The sequence below is a fragment of the Raphanus sativus genome, chromosome 8 (genome assembly GCF_000801105.2).
Source record: "Raphanus sativus cultivar WK10039 chromosome 8, ASM80110v3, whole genome shotgun sequence".
In the NCBI taxonomy this organism is placed as follows: domain Eukaryota; kingdom Viridiplantae; phylum Streptophyta; class Magnoliopsida; order Brassicales; family Brassicaceae; genus Raphanus; species Raphanus sativus.
The window spans coordinates 1383784-1397041 of record NC_079518.1 but is presented as its reverse complement, the minus strand read 5'-3'; the positions used below and the strand labels follow the sequence as shown (position 1 = coordinate 1397041).

At 41.5% G+C, this 13258-nt stretch overlaps 6 protein-coding genes across 6 annotated transcripts; 5 read left to right on the top strand and 1 right to left on the bottom strand.

Annotated features, from left to right (window-relative positions):
* Nucleotides 1-57: 57 nt before the first annotated feature.
* LOC108820523 (uncharacterized) lies at nt 58-2275 on the top strand. The gene is made up of 6 exons (XM_018593481.2): nt 58-412; nt 562-747; nt 819-1017; nt 1365-1494; nt 1596-1769; nt 1865-2275. Exons 1-6 carry the CDS (start codon nt 205-207, stop codon nt 2024-2026), a joined length of 1059 nt encoding a protein of 352 aa, XP_018448983.2. The 5' UTR covers nt 58-204; the 3' UTR covers nt 2027-2275.
* Nucleotides 2276-2350: 75 nt separating this feature from the next.
* On the top strand, nt 2351-3229 carry LOC130498756 (rhodanese-like domain-containing protein 6). The gene is made up of 2 exons (XM_056992320.1): nt 2351-2537; nt 2586-3229. Exons 1-2 carry the CDS (start codon nt 2351-2353, stop codon nt 3227-3229), a joined length of 831 nt encoding a protein of 276 aa, XP_056848300.1.
* A 9-nt stretch (nt 3230-3238) lies between these two features.
* On the bottom strand, nt 3239-6653 carry LOC108820514 (importin subunit alpha-4-like). The gene is made up of 9 exons (XM_018593465.2): nt 6290-6653; nt 5950-6046; nt 5649-5872; nt 5245-5430; nt 4948-5111; nt 4637-4715; nt 4424-4552; nt 4060-4187; nt 3239-3930 (listed from the first exon to the last, which is right to left on the bottom strand). The coding sequence occupies exons 1-9, from the start codon at nt 6518-6520 to the stop codon at nt 3546-3548; spliced, it is 1623 nt and encodes a 540-aa protein (XP_018448967.1). The 5' UTR covers nt 6521-6653; the 3' UTR covers nt 3239-3545.
* A 390-nt stretch (nt 6654-7043) lies between these two features.
* LOC108820516 (pentatricopeptide repeat-containing protein At1g09220, mitochondrial) lies at nt 7044-8838 on the top strand. The gene has a single exon (XM_056993078.1). It carries the CDS (start codon nt 7050-7052, stop codon nt 8517-8519), a length of 1470 nt encoding a protein of 489 aa, XP_056849058.1. The 5' UTR covers nt 7044-7049; the 3' UTR covers nt 8520-8838.
* Nucleotides 8839-8961: 123 nt separating this feature from the next.
* LOC108820521 (calreticulin-2) lies at nt 8962-12067 on the top strand. The gene is made up of 12 exons (XM_018593479.2): nt 8962-9118; nt 9613-9720; nt 9815-10007; nt 10101-10359; nt 10479-10583; nt 10677-10763; nt 10841-10898; nt 11188-11255; nt 11349-11444; nt 11535-11615; nt 11710-11820; nt 11905-12067. The coding sequence occupies exons 1-12, from the start codon at nt 9025-9027 to the stop codon at nt 11914-11916; spliced, it is 1272 nt and encodes a 423-aa protein (XP_018448981.1). The 5' UTR covers nt 8962-9024; the 3' UTR covers nt 11917-12067.
* A 505-nt stretch (nt 12068-12572) lies between these two features.
* Nucleotides 12573-13166, top strand: LOC108820528 (histone H3.2). Its single transcript, XM_018593488.2, has one exon. The coding sequence runs from the start codon at nt 12657-12659 to the stop codon at nt 13065-13067; it is 411 nt and encodes a 136-aa protein (XP_018448990.1). The 5' UTR covers nt 12573-12656; the 3' UTR covers nt 13068-13166.
* Nucleotides 13167-13258: the final 92 nt, after the last annotated feature.

The following is a 13258-nucleotide window of genomic DNA, read 5'->3' as shown; positions in this document are numbered from 1 at the left end:
TTTTTTCTTTTTCTTTTTAATCAAACGCAATCGCACTTTTTACACAGCTTTAAACTGGTAAAGGTCAAGGCTTTGAGTTTCGTTTCTTCTTCAGACCAAAAACACAGCGAACTAGGGTAGAATAGAGTGAAGTGGGTAGAGAGAAATCGATTCGAAGTTCCGTCCTTTTGGGATAAGATTCTCCGCCGCTCATAGAGAGTAACAATGGCTGCTGAAGTAGTGAAGGATGTTGGAAGAGCAATCGATGAGGAGGAGCCTGTTGGTGAAAAGAGAGAAAGAGAAGAGGAAGCTGAAACATTGGCGCCGTGGGAGCAACACGCGAGCATCATAAGCATCCCTCGTTTCGACTACACAGCTCCTTCTTCTCTGCTTCATCATTCTCATTCCGGCTTCCTCGTCACCTGTGGCATCAGTTAATGATTTTTTCCCCTCTTTTCTGTGTTGGTTACTTGTTCCCTCAATGGTCTTGTGTGTTGTGAGCTTATTGAATCTATGTTGAATTGAGATAGTACAAATGTCCCTATGAAATAAAACTTAAGAAAGTTGTGTAATGTTTATCAGAAAGGGAGAAGAGTGCTACCAAAGAGGTCATGTCCATCCTTGTAAAGGTGTTATCGCCTATAGGTGAGGAGAAAGCTGAAGTTTTGAAGTCTTCTGATGCATCTAAAAGACAAAAACTTTGTGCACAAGAGACAGTAGAAGACGAAGCCAAGATCGAACCTCTCAATGCTGATGCTCAGGAAGCAGGTCAGTGGAAGAGCATAATCAAATTCTTGTTTGTCTTCTCTCTTTACTTAACATTTGGTGCCTTTCTTTAGGTGAAAAGCCAAATGCTGAGGATCTCAAATCGGCCAAAGAGAGCGTCAGTGAAGAACATAAGTCTCTCATGTCATTGGTTAAGCTGACAAAGAGTGGCTTGCTTCTTTTCACTTTCCCTGTTGGAAACTCTACGGATACTACAGATATCGTGTCGAGAATCTTCCAGTTTATGGAATCTGGAGCTCTGAAGGCACCTGTGTAAGTCTTCTTATTAGTTCATATGCTGCATAAAAGAATCTTGTGACATGTTAGTTAGTGAACGGTCATCTGATTGAAGTTTATGGTGTTACCACTCTACTTTAGGATCATCTAACTCTACCTTTAGGTGATCTTGCTTATAGAGTTCTGATTTGGTCTAGAATCATTATTTCAAGTATCATCAGTCTGTGGTTTCTCTTGCATATTAGGCTTTTTCACTCTTCTTAGAATCGTCTGGCCATGTCATCTCACTCTGCTAGGAACTATTGATCACACAGTCTTTTTAGATTCATTTGATGTGAAAGTTCTCATAACGAAACTAGTACTTTATGATTTGAATTACGCAGATGGTGCCATCGGATATTCCCTGTTCAAGCCACATGTGCTTTGACAGAGAAAGAACTTCAGGAAACAGTATCAAAGCTTGTTCAGCGGTTTGTTGATGATAAACAAAACACACTATCCAAACCTGTGAAGGTAAGATAGCCAAAAAAAAATACATGTTGTCTGCATAATCAATTTGATTTTTTTTTTAAGATTTCATGGCAATGGTTTCTTAACCATGTACCACCATACAGTTTGCAGCTGCGTATAGCCGAAGAGGTGTGGAGGAGACGAAAGGAAAGATTCAGAAAGCATCAGAGGTTCTAGAACAATGTCCTTTACTGGACCGCAATAAATGCTTTGAAACTGTTGCGGCCGGAGTGAAAGCCATTGTACCTGACTCAGCTGTGGATCTCAAATCTCCAGAGGTAACTTACAAATATAGACAAGAACTCAAAACCTTTGTTATGCTATACACCGTTTAATCAAATTCTGAAGATTGGGTGTGAAAAAAAATGTACAGTTATGCGTTCTGGTGGAGCTCCTACCGCTCTCTAGAATACCAAATGGATCCTATGTAGCTGCTGTTTCAGTGCTCCCACATAGGCTAGTCAGCACAAAGCCTAAACTCGTGATCAAGCCTCTTGTCGCTGAGACAAAACAGAAGAAGAAGGGACAAAACTGATGAATGCAATGGCATAAAACAGCATTTGAGTTTGTAGAGCTTGAAAAAAGATCAGTTGAAGTTGTATCTCTCTCTGTTTTAGTTTCCGTATGTCTTTTGCTTTCAGTGCCTCTCATGACCATTAACAAGTTTGATGGGGCGTTTGATGGGGCATGTAATCTCAAGATCTTTCAAAGGTGTTTGATACTCAAATTACAAAAGCAATTCGGTTTAATTGGATACTGAATTTATATTCAGATTCCCGTTCAATTGGATTCGGTTCATCCACTCGCGTCTGCGTTTATGTGCGTTTACTTTCTCACAGAAAACCCAAGTAAAACCGTAATGGGAACGAGTTCGTGTGGCGATGGCAAGTTCGGGGTGTTGCTATATTACAAGTACACCTCTGTTCCTGATCTAGATGAGCTCGTTGCCTTCTATGAATCTAGCTGCAACTCACTCGGTCTACTCGGACGAGTCAGGCTCTCCACTCATGGCGTCAATGTCACCGGGAGGACAGGATCACTAGCAAGTGTGTGTTTATGAATGTGTTTTAGGCAGAACGCGTCTGGCTTCAAAGGGAGGACAGGATCACTAGCAAAGAAACTGAAGAATGTCGCCGAGCTTGTGTTCATTGATGCGCCGCACGAACTACAGTTTATCTACCAGACTGCAACCACCCCTCCTCCACTCGTGGCATGCAACAAGAAGTTTGCGTGGTTGGTGTCACCAGAGTTTGATAAGCCGAGTGAAACAGGCTGGACAATTGCCCAATCCCAGTTTGATCCACTGCAGTATCAGAACCAAACCGAAGGGTTTGACAAATCGTTGACATACTTAAAGAAAGCTTTTGCAGAGAAAGGTCCTTTTGATGGCATTCTAGGATTCTCTCAAGGAGCAGCAATGGCTGCTGCAGCTGTATGCGCGAAACAAGAGCGGCTCTTAGGTGAAATAGACTTCAGGTTCTGCGTGTTGTGCTCAGGTTTCACTCCTTGGCCTTTGATGGAGAAGAAAGAGCAAGGGTCGATCAAGTGCCCTTCACTTCACATTTTCGGAAGCCAGCCTGAAAAAGACAGACAGATTGTGACTCAAGCAAGCTCAGAGTTGGCGGGGCTGTTTGATGAAGGATGCTCCACCGTAATAGAGCACGACTTTGGCCACATCATTCCCACCAAGTCTCCTTATATTGATGAGATTAAAGCTTTTCTTAACCAATTCGTTTGAGGAGGACTCTTGCAATCAAATAATGTTTCTTTACTATAACAAGAAGATAGAAGTGACAAATACAAAGTGTGATCATATTCTAAACCCAGTCACCACACTAATACAAGATTTATCCCAAAGTTTTAAGATATTAAAATACAGACTCAGAGAATGATTCAAACGAATAAAGACAACAACAAAAGAAAGTAAAGGAAACAAACAGAAAAGCCTTTTTGCGTTTTCAAAAATCCAAACTTGAACCTGGCAATGTCAATAACAATGAATCTCAGGTTCCCCCAAACTCATGATTTCAATTTGTATAGAATCTATACCCTTTTTAGCCAAACTTAAATCCACCAGGGGGAGGAGCTGTCTGGTTATTCCCGAAACTGAAGCCTTGCTGTGGATTCTCACTCACACCGTCTGGCAGAATCTGCTCTTCATCTTCTTCTTCAGCCCAATATCTCTCCAAGATCTTAACAGCCTTCTCATAAATCTCGTTGTTATCATGGGACTGAAGGTTTTCGATTTTGTCCAATCCATCAGCCTCTTCTATTATCTGAGCATAGAGATTCACCCCACCGTTTAATCCCATCTCCTTGTCAGCCTCACTGATCTTGAGGATGTTTTCAAGCCCTTCTAGGCACACTGTCACAATCCTCGGATCAGGGCAGATTAGTAGATCACAAAGAGGTTTGATGCAGCCTTGGTTGACCAAATATCTGCATGAAAAACTCTGTTATAACATATTTTGATAGAGTAGATGATGTTATAAAACATGTAAAGAGTGAACACTATGAAGTGTAAGTCAGCAGGTTATTAGCAAATACTTAGAAATAGAGATGACTTACTGAATCTGCTCGTGAGACCCTCCTGATGTGGCATTGGAAATGGCCCATGCAGCTTCCTTCTTTATATCGAACTCAGCGTTCTGGAGCAAGTGCACAAGAGGAAGTACTAATCCAGCACCGACCACAGCCTATTGTTTGAACAAATATAAAGTGATTAGAAATTTTCTTTCTGGAACTCTGATGGCTCTCACTATTTTCGGTAACAAGTATTGTTGGCATATGACACTAGCAAACTACAATTTAAATTTGCTTGCTTTTAAACTAGTGAAGAGTAAACACAGCTTGAACATATTAATTAGCATACTATTTTCCACAAACAACTGTATTCTTGACATGCTAATTATAGCAGGAAAAAGACTCATACCTCTATCTGAGCTTGGTTCCCAGCAGTGATATTTGAGATAGTCCAACAAGCTTCTTTTTTAATACTTTTCTTGTGATTTTGCGTAAGCAAATTATAAAGGTGTGGAAGTACACCACTGTCAATTATAAACTGAAAAGCAAAAACACAGCTGCAGTCAAAATATTAAACATAACAACCAAAACATTATATAGAAACATTCTTCAGAGATCATACCTGTGTCTGAGAGTCATCACCGGTTACAATGTTCCCAACAGTTCGAAGTGCAGGGATGAGAACCGTAGGTGATGGGTGACTTGAAGAAATATATATTAGTTAGTATGCAGAAGAACACAAACAAGAATCCAAGGGAGTGAAACAACACTCAATTTCTAGAAGGTATTAAAAACACCACAAAGTTGAAGATGTCAACACCATTGCTGAAAAGACCAAGTAATATAGCAAACTAGAGAAACTACAAGATGATGAAAAACTAACAAAAAAACATGTTGTCAAGTCAGCTATTGGCAAGACAAAAAGGAACTAACCTCAGAAGCTCAACAAGTCGTGGACAGACACCTGCCTGGATCACAGCCTGAATTTTATCATTAGGGCCATCTGAAAGGTAGGATAGAGCCCAGCATGCATCGGTGAGAACTTCTTCATCATTTAGATAGATAAGCTGCCGAAGAACTGGCAGGGCAGGCTTCACCTGGAACATATAAATATCAAACATCATGCTCAAATAATGTGAGGAGTGCAACAAAACATATGTAACTAAATTTTTTGACCATAATATAAGACTGTACAGACAAATCAAGTTACATAAGATTCTCCAGTTGTACCTCTTCAAATGGTGTTGGTGGTTTCCCACGACAAAAGTTGGACAAGGTCCATGTAGCATTCCTTAGCATGGATAACTTTGAATTTTCGTTTAACTGAGACAGCAAGGGTATAAGAGCACCACAGCTGAGAACAAGATTCCTGCAGTTTGGGGAGTCTCCAGCAACATTCCCCAAGGCCCACACCGCCTACAACAGATAGATATATATATAAAGGTTTATAAGAAAACCTATAACTACAGAGAAGCACTTGGCTAACTATAATTTCATATCAACAAAAAAATGTATATATTTTGGATCAAAAGAAACAATAAACAAACCAAATATGGCCACAGAAATTGGAGGGAAGTATTCTTCTCACAATATAAATAAAATAGCAAGTGAGAGAGAGCTAGTTAGTGGCAAACCTGCTCTCGAACGTCATCACTAGCAGAGCTAAGAAGCTCAACGAAGATAGGTACCGCCCCATGATCAATCACAACCCGAGTATGATCTGATGTTCCTGACGCAACGTTGGTCAAAGCCCATGCAGCCTCAAACTGCAGTTGTGGATGGTCTTGCCTTCCAAGAAACTCCACAAAACGTGGGATAACACCTGCTTTGATCACTTCATCTATTGGAGGACTGCGCTCTGCTCATCAAATGATAAACAACCATCATATGTCTATTCCACACATATACCCCGAGAACAGTCTAAAAACTCCTTACCTATAGACAACAACTTTCTAAATTGAGTAGTGGCTTCAAGCTGAGCTTGAGGATCATCAGAATAAACACCTTGTACCATCATCGGGATACCTTCCAACTGTCAAAACAGAGCATAAACAGCATCAAACAGCTGTCTCCACGGCAACAAAACGTAACAATCCAATCCATTAATGTTTACTACATGATCAGATGTGTTGTCATAAAGTTGAGATCTATTAATTGAAGGGCAATTAAAATCAAAAAGTCTTAACTCTTTCAATAATAAAAACAAAGATCCATCGCTAACCAATCAAATCAAATAAATCCAAACCAAACTTAGAGATTCAGATCAGCGACTTACTCGTTTCTCAACGGCGGCAGCGCTCTGGAGGGCATCGAGACCAGCTCCGATAGGCTGCTGCTGCTGGAGCATCATCCCTTCTCGTCGTTTCTTGAGGAGACTGTCCTCGCGCTTGTTTTTTCTGATCTCGACGAGATTGTCTTCTCTCCTCCGCCTGGCTTCATCGGCATCGACACCTGTCTTGTATATCTTCTTCCTCAGCTCCGCGCGTGTGCTCGGCCTCAGCGACATCTTCGTTAGTCTCTCTCTCTCTACTTCTCTCTCTGAGATCTTCTCTTTTGGTGGAACTGAATTTGGAGAAGGAGATCGTGGAGGACGAGTTGTCTGTTGGGCTGTCGGGTCGGATACGGGTTTGGTTTGTGTCGGAATTTTAATTTTTGATTAGTTGTCTCGGAGCTACTTGGATACTTCCTTCTGACGAAGAGTGTCCTAAAGTTAGCTTTGCTTTTTTTCCATCGTTGTCAATCAAGAAACACCTTTATAATGGGCCACACATGAAAAAGCCCACAGTCTTTAACACAAACATCAATTGTAAGTGGGTTCTAACTCAATAACACTTCCTGCGAAAGCGTCGTCGTTTCATTGTAAGCATTTTGCGCAGGAAGTGATATACAAATACAAACAGGGTTGTTTATTATTTTGTAAAATTAGAGGCTTTAACTGTAAATTATCTCTTTCTTGGGACCATTATGTAATTAATGAGAAATAAGATACAAATGTTGTCGAGTAAGAAAAAAAAAGACAGAATCTCTGGACAGTTATGTTCTTGTTTGCATCATGTAGACCCATCGCTCGTCTCTCTTACACAATCATCAAGCGTTCTTACACCAACCTCTCGATTCAACACCTTAGCTCTCTTCTGCGCAAGAACGAATCAAATCCTAGGATCATCCACCAGCTCCACTCTCACTTCACCACTGCTGGGCTTCTTCTTCTTCCTCGAGAACAAGACTCTAAGAAACTTCTCCTATTCAATCCTCTGCTTCGATGCTATTCTCTTGGCGAAACACCTCTCCGTGCTTACTTCCTCTACGACCAGCTCCAACAGCTTCACTTCCTGTCTGATCACGACAGACTTCCTCCTTTCGATAGCTTCACTTACGTCTTTCTTCTGAAAGCGACTTCGAATCCACTACTTGGGATTGGACTCCATGGGTTGACGCTAAAACTGGGTTTCGAGTTTCATGTCTACGTGCGGACAGCTTTGGTCGGGATGTATCTTGCTGCTGGAAACAGAGTCGATGCTTACAAAGTGTTCGACGAAATGCCTGAGAGAAGTTCTGTAACTTGGAATGTGATGATCACTGGCCTAACTAATATGGGAGAGTTCGAGAAAGCTCTCTGCTTGTTGGAGAAGATGCCGAATCGAACAGTAGTGTCGTGGACCACTCTCATCGATGGCTATGCACGTGTGAATAAACCTAAGGAAGCTATACTCTTGTTCTGGAGAATGGTCGCTTGTGACGCAATCAAGCCAAACGAGATCACCGTTCTCGCGATTCTTCCAGCTGTTTGGAGCTTTGGAGATCTAAGAATGTGCGGGTCGGTTCATAGTTACGTTGTGAAAACAGGGTTTGTTCCATGTGACATCCGCGTGACAAACTCTCTCATCGACGCTTATGCAAAATGTGGGTGTATCCAAAGGTCGTTGAAGGTTTTCTTAGAGGTTCCGAACGAAAGAAAGAATCTTGTATCGTGGACAACGATGATCTCTGCGTTTGCAATGCACGGGATGGGCAAAGAAGCTATCAGTATGTTCAAAGACATGGAGAGGTTGGGATTAAAACCGAACAGAGTGACCATGATCAGCGTTTTAAACGCTTGTAGCCACGGAGGCTTAGCGGAAGAAGAGTTTCTAGAGTTTTTCAACAAGATGGTAAGCAAGTACAAGATCACGCCGGATGTGAAGCACTATGGATGTCTAGTAGATATGCTGAGAAGAAAAGGAAGACTAGAGGAAGCGGAGAGGATCGCTTTGGATATTCCGTCTGACCAGAAGGCTGTGGTTTGGAGAATGCTGCTTGGAGCTTGTAGCGTTTATGATGATCCTGAAATGGCGGAGAGGGTTACTAAGAAGCTGATGGAGTTGGAGAGAAGCCATGGAGGTGACTATGTGCTTATGTCTAACATCTTTTGTGGTACTGGAAGATTCACTGATGCTCAGAGGTTCCGGAAACTGATGGATGTTAGAGGTGTAGCTAAACTTCCAGGACATTCACAGTTGACATAGCAGAACTTACAAGTGTCTTGTAATTGTCAAGAGTCCAACGCAAAGATATAAGCCCAAAAGTTGTCGGCCCAAAGCTCCTCGGCCCATTCTTTCAGTATTTTTTTAAGATGAAAAAGTCCAACGGTGGTGATCACGTTTCAACCCAACAAACCGAGCGGTGTTTTTACGAAAATGCCCGAGAGATCTGCCTCTCTTCTTTCCTCTTTTGTTTACTCCCCCACGTGAAAAGCACACTTCTTTTAATTAAAATAACTGACCGCTAATATTTACCCACGTGTTACCTACCGTCGCCGTTTCATCCAATATCATAGCGCCATGTCATTTATAATGACAAACGTGTTTGACGTGTCTGTGAGTGATTGGATAACGTCGCTTCGGATTTACACCGTGGCAAGAGGCGAATATCCATGAGAACAACTCCACTTTCAGCAGCTTGCTCTCCTCGTGGTATATATACTCAGCATCTTCTGATCTCAGTGAAGAAGCTCCGATCTGAGTTTTTACAATGGCGAGAGTAAACCTTAGCCTCGTCTCGTTGATTCTTATCGGTCTCGTCGCAATCGCTTCCGCCGCAGTTATCTTCGAGGAGCGCTTTGATGGTAATCTCTCTCTCTCTCTCTCTCTCTCTCTCTCTCTCTCTCTCTCTCTCTCTCTCTTCCCTGCATTTTCCAGACTCGTAGGGTTCAGTGATGTGTTTGTTCGTATGCGTATTCATCTTGATAATGCTGCGATTTAATTATTCTTTTTCGATCATTCAGCGATATCTTCGTTTTCATCGTATAAGATCATTTTATATTGATCGGGAACTATTATGGATCTATTCAATTTGTGCGTTCTGTTTTTTTTTCCTGAGGTTCAATGATTCGAGATTCTAATCGAAGGTTTCATGAAATGGCTGTTAGTTTTGGTTTTAACGATTGATGAACTCTGAAATTAATATATACTACTTTTAGTTTAACCATTGAGTGCAAATCTCTGTTAGTTTTCAGTCTTTTGCAGTCTACCTTTTAAGTGAAACATTCATATCTCTCGTTTGTTGAAGAATTAATGTATAAATCTTACGATTCTTCTTTTTGTCTATGTTTTTGTAAAGATGGATGGGAGAAGAGATGGGTTAAATCTGAGTGGAAGAAAGATGACAAGTCTGCTGGGGAGTGGAACCACACTTCTGGAAATTGGTCTGGTGATGCTAACGACAAAGGTTTGATTCACAAGACTTCATCGCTTGTTACCGATTCATCATTTCATTAATTTTTTTGGTTTAATGCTTTGTTGCAACTATCATTGTGTTGCAGGTATCCAGACCAGTGAGGACTATAGATTCTACGCCATTTCAGCTGAGTTCCCTGAATTCAGCAACAAGGACAAAACTTTAGTCTTCCAGTTCTCAGTCAAGCACGAGCAAAAGCTTGACTGTGGTGGCGGCTACATGAAGCTTCTCAGTGGTGATGTTGACCAGAAGAAGTTCGGTGGTGACACCCCGTACAGGTACATTACCTATCTCGTCCCTTTTTTCTGTCAACATCATATCAACCGACATCTCTTTTTACTAATAATAAACCATTTTCCTTTTACGTCCAGCATCATGTTTGGTCCAGATATCTGTGGCTACAGCACGAAGAAAGTGCATGCTATCCTTACCTACAATGACGCCAACCACCTGATCAAGAAGGATGTTCCGTGTGAAACTGACCAGCTCACCCATGTGTACACTTTCATCCTCCGCCCAGATGCTACCTACACAATTCTCATTGACAATGTTGAGAAGCAAACCGGTAGCCTGTACTCTGATTGGGATCTTCTACCACCTAAGAAGATCAAGGACCCCAGCGCCAAGAAGGTTTGTGATGACTTCTGGACAACCAGACTAAACTGACTACTTGTATCTCAATTATAGACCGAAGAAGAACAAACCGTAGCAGAGCTCATGCAATCTGATCTCTCTTTTTTTTTTTACAGCCTGAGGATTGGGACGAGCAAGAGTACATTTCCGACCCTGAAGACAAGAAACCTGACGGATACGATGATATCCCAAAGGAAATCCCAGATACCGATGCAAAGCAGGTTTCTACATTTTGTCTATAGTTATTTTATATCTAAAATCTCTTGCTGTGATCTGTATTTCCGTATATTTTTCCTTTGTGCCCTTTCTCTTAGCCTGAGGACTGGGATGAAGAAGAAGACGGTGAGTGGACTGCCCCGACCGTTCCCAACCCTGAGTACATGGGTGAATGGAAACCGAAGGTTTGTCTATCTCGCTGTCAATAAGTGTATATATATAACCTTTTTCTTCCTCTCAAGGTTGTCACATGTTTGTGTAGCAAATTAAGAACCCCAACTACAAGGGAAAGTGGGAGGCTCCAGAGATTGACAACCCTGGTAACTTTCTTCTCTCTCTCTCTGTACAGGCATTGTCATACTCGCAATGGGTCTCTCTTTTTTTAGTATTCTCTATCACTAAACCCAGTGTCACACTAGATTGATACATTTAGTAATTCATATATTTTTGTTCACTTGAAGTCACAGTTTTATATCATGATCGTATGGAAACAACTCTAGGACAAAAACATACTATTTTTATGTTGTTGCATGAACTCACATGAAACTTTAGCTCTTCAAGCCATAATATCCAACAATTATTGCGCCTAATTTAACTGGTTTTTCGCAGACTTTAAGGATGACCCAGAGCTCTACGTCTTCCCCAAGCTGAAGTATGTTGGAATCGAATTGTGGCAGGTAATAAATCTTGTCACTGTGACATTTTTTCTTCCAAGATCTGTTTTGAGCCCATGACTCCCATCTAAAAGAGTGCATTCCACTCTCTTTCAGGTGAAATCAGGATCGTTGTTCGACAATGTTTTGATCTGCGATGACCCAGACTATGCCAAGAAGTTGGCAGATGAAACATGGGGGAAGCTCAAGGATGTATGTGTTTTAAAATACCCATCTGAGTGAACACTACTGTTTGTTTCTGGTTAGTGATAAGAATAGCCAAACATATTCTCGTAACTGCAGGCGGAGAAAGCAGCTTTCGATGAGATTGAGAAGAAGAAAGAGGAAGAGGAATCCAAGGACGCTCCTCCTGCGGAAACTGATGCAAGTCAATTGTGATTGTTTTCGAGATTTCGGAGTCTTTGTTTCTTCTGCCAAAGGTTCTGAACTGATATCACTGTGTATGAGTTGTTTCCAGGCTGAAGATGATGCAGAGGACGATGAGGGAGATGAATCTGATACTGAAGCTAAGACCGAAGCCAAATCAGAAGTTAGCGAGGAGACTTCAGAGAAAGACGCCACTGCTCATGTATGTTAAGAAAAAATACTTGTCACACTGTCGTTCCATATTGTTGTTGTTGATGGTTTATACTTTGTGATATTGGTTCTGCAGGATGAGCTATGAGGTTGAAGATTCAAGACCAAAGTTTTCAAGTCTCTGTTTTGTGTTTTTATCCTTGCTTTTGAAGTATTTTTAGCAGTCTAGTTTTAGCATATGATATGACGATCATAGGCTCTTTTTCTACTGAAAACCGTATGATGACATTTTGCACTTACATCTCTTTCGCTACCCTTCTTGTTTCTGTCCTAACCAAACTCCGCCAAAACTGTTATCAAATATTACACTACATAGTACATACTCTGCTGAGTGAGTAGTGAGCTAAAGTTGATAGATTCCAGATTTGATATGGGCCATAGTGTGTATTTAAGGAAAACAGAGGCCACAAAATTTTTTTACTAATCTACGACTGATGATTTCACAGAGATCATGTTATAAGCCCAGATCGCATTAACGGGCTTTAATATGTACATCAGGAAAAGATAGGGTATAAACAAACATATTCTATTGGCTTATACATGTTCACATGGATCCCTATTTAGAAAAAGTACAATTAACCGTAGGATTCACAAAATCTACGGCTATTATGACTTTCACGCGGATCGTAAAATAAGTCCTTGTGGCCGTCGATTAAAACTAAAATAAACGATCAAGATTTACTGGCGCTAAACACACAAAAGCCAAATCTTTTTCCCGCTTCTTGTCCAATAAATATCCCCTTTCTCTGTCGAAATCAATTCACAAATCAGATCTCAATCTTCTATTGCTTCTCTCTAGAAACCAAATCACATCTTCTTCTTCTCGCAATGGCTCGCACCAAGCAGACGGCAAGGAAATCAACCGGAGGCAAGGCACCGAGGAAGCAGCTCGCAACAAAAGCGGCGAGGAAATCAGCTCCGGCGACGGGAGGAGTGAAGAAGCCTCACAGATTCAGGCCAGGAACGGTGGCTCTCAGGGAGATCAGGAAGTACCAGAAGAGCACCGAGCTTCTGATCCGCAAACTCCCGTTCCAGAGGCTCGTGAGAGAGATCGCTCAGGATTTCAAGACGGATCTCCGTTTCCAGAGCAGCGCCGTCGCCGCTCTCCAGGAAGCTGCCGAGGCTTACCTCGTCGGACTGTTTGAGGATACTAATCTGTGTGCGATCCACGCGAAGAGGGTGACGATCATGCCGAAGGACATACAGCTCGCTAGAAGAATCAGAGGCGAGAGGGCTTAGATCCTCCTCGATGGTTGTTGCATTTGTTTGAACGAATGTGTGATGATGAATTGTATAACTTCAAGTTTATTATAAGAACAATGGATCCAGTTTAAATGATGATGTCATTTCTTTGAGTTGTTAGAAATAAACCGTTTGAACCGATCTAAACCATTATTGGAAATGAACCGTGTAAACTGGTGGGTTATTTA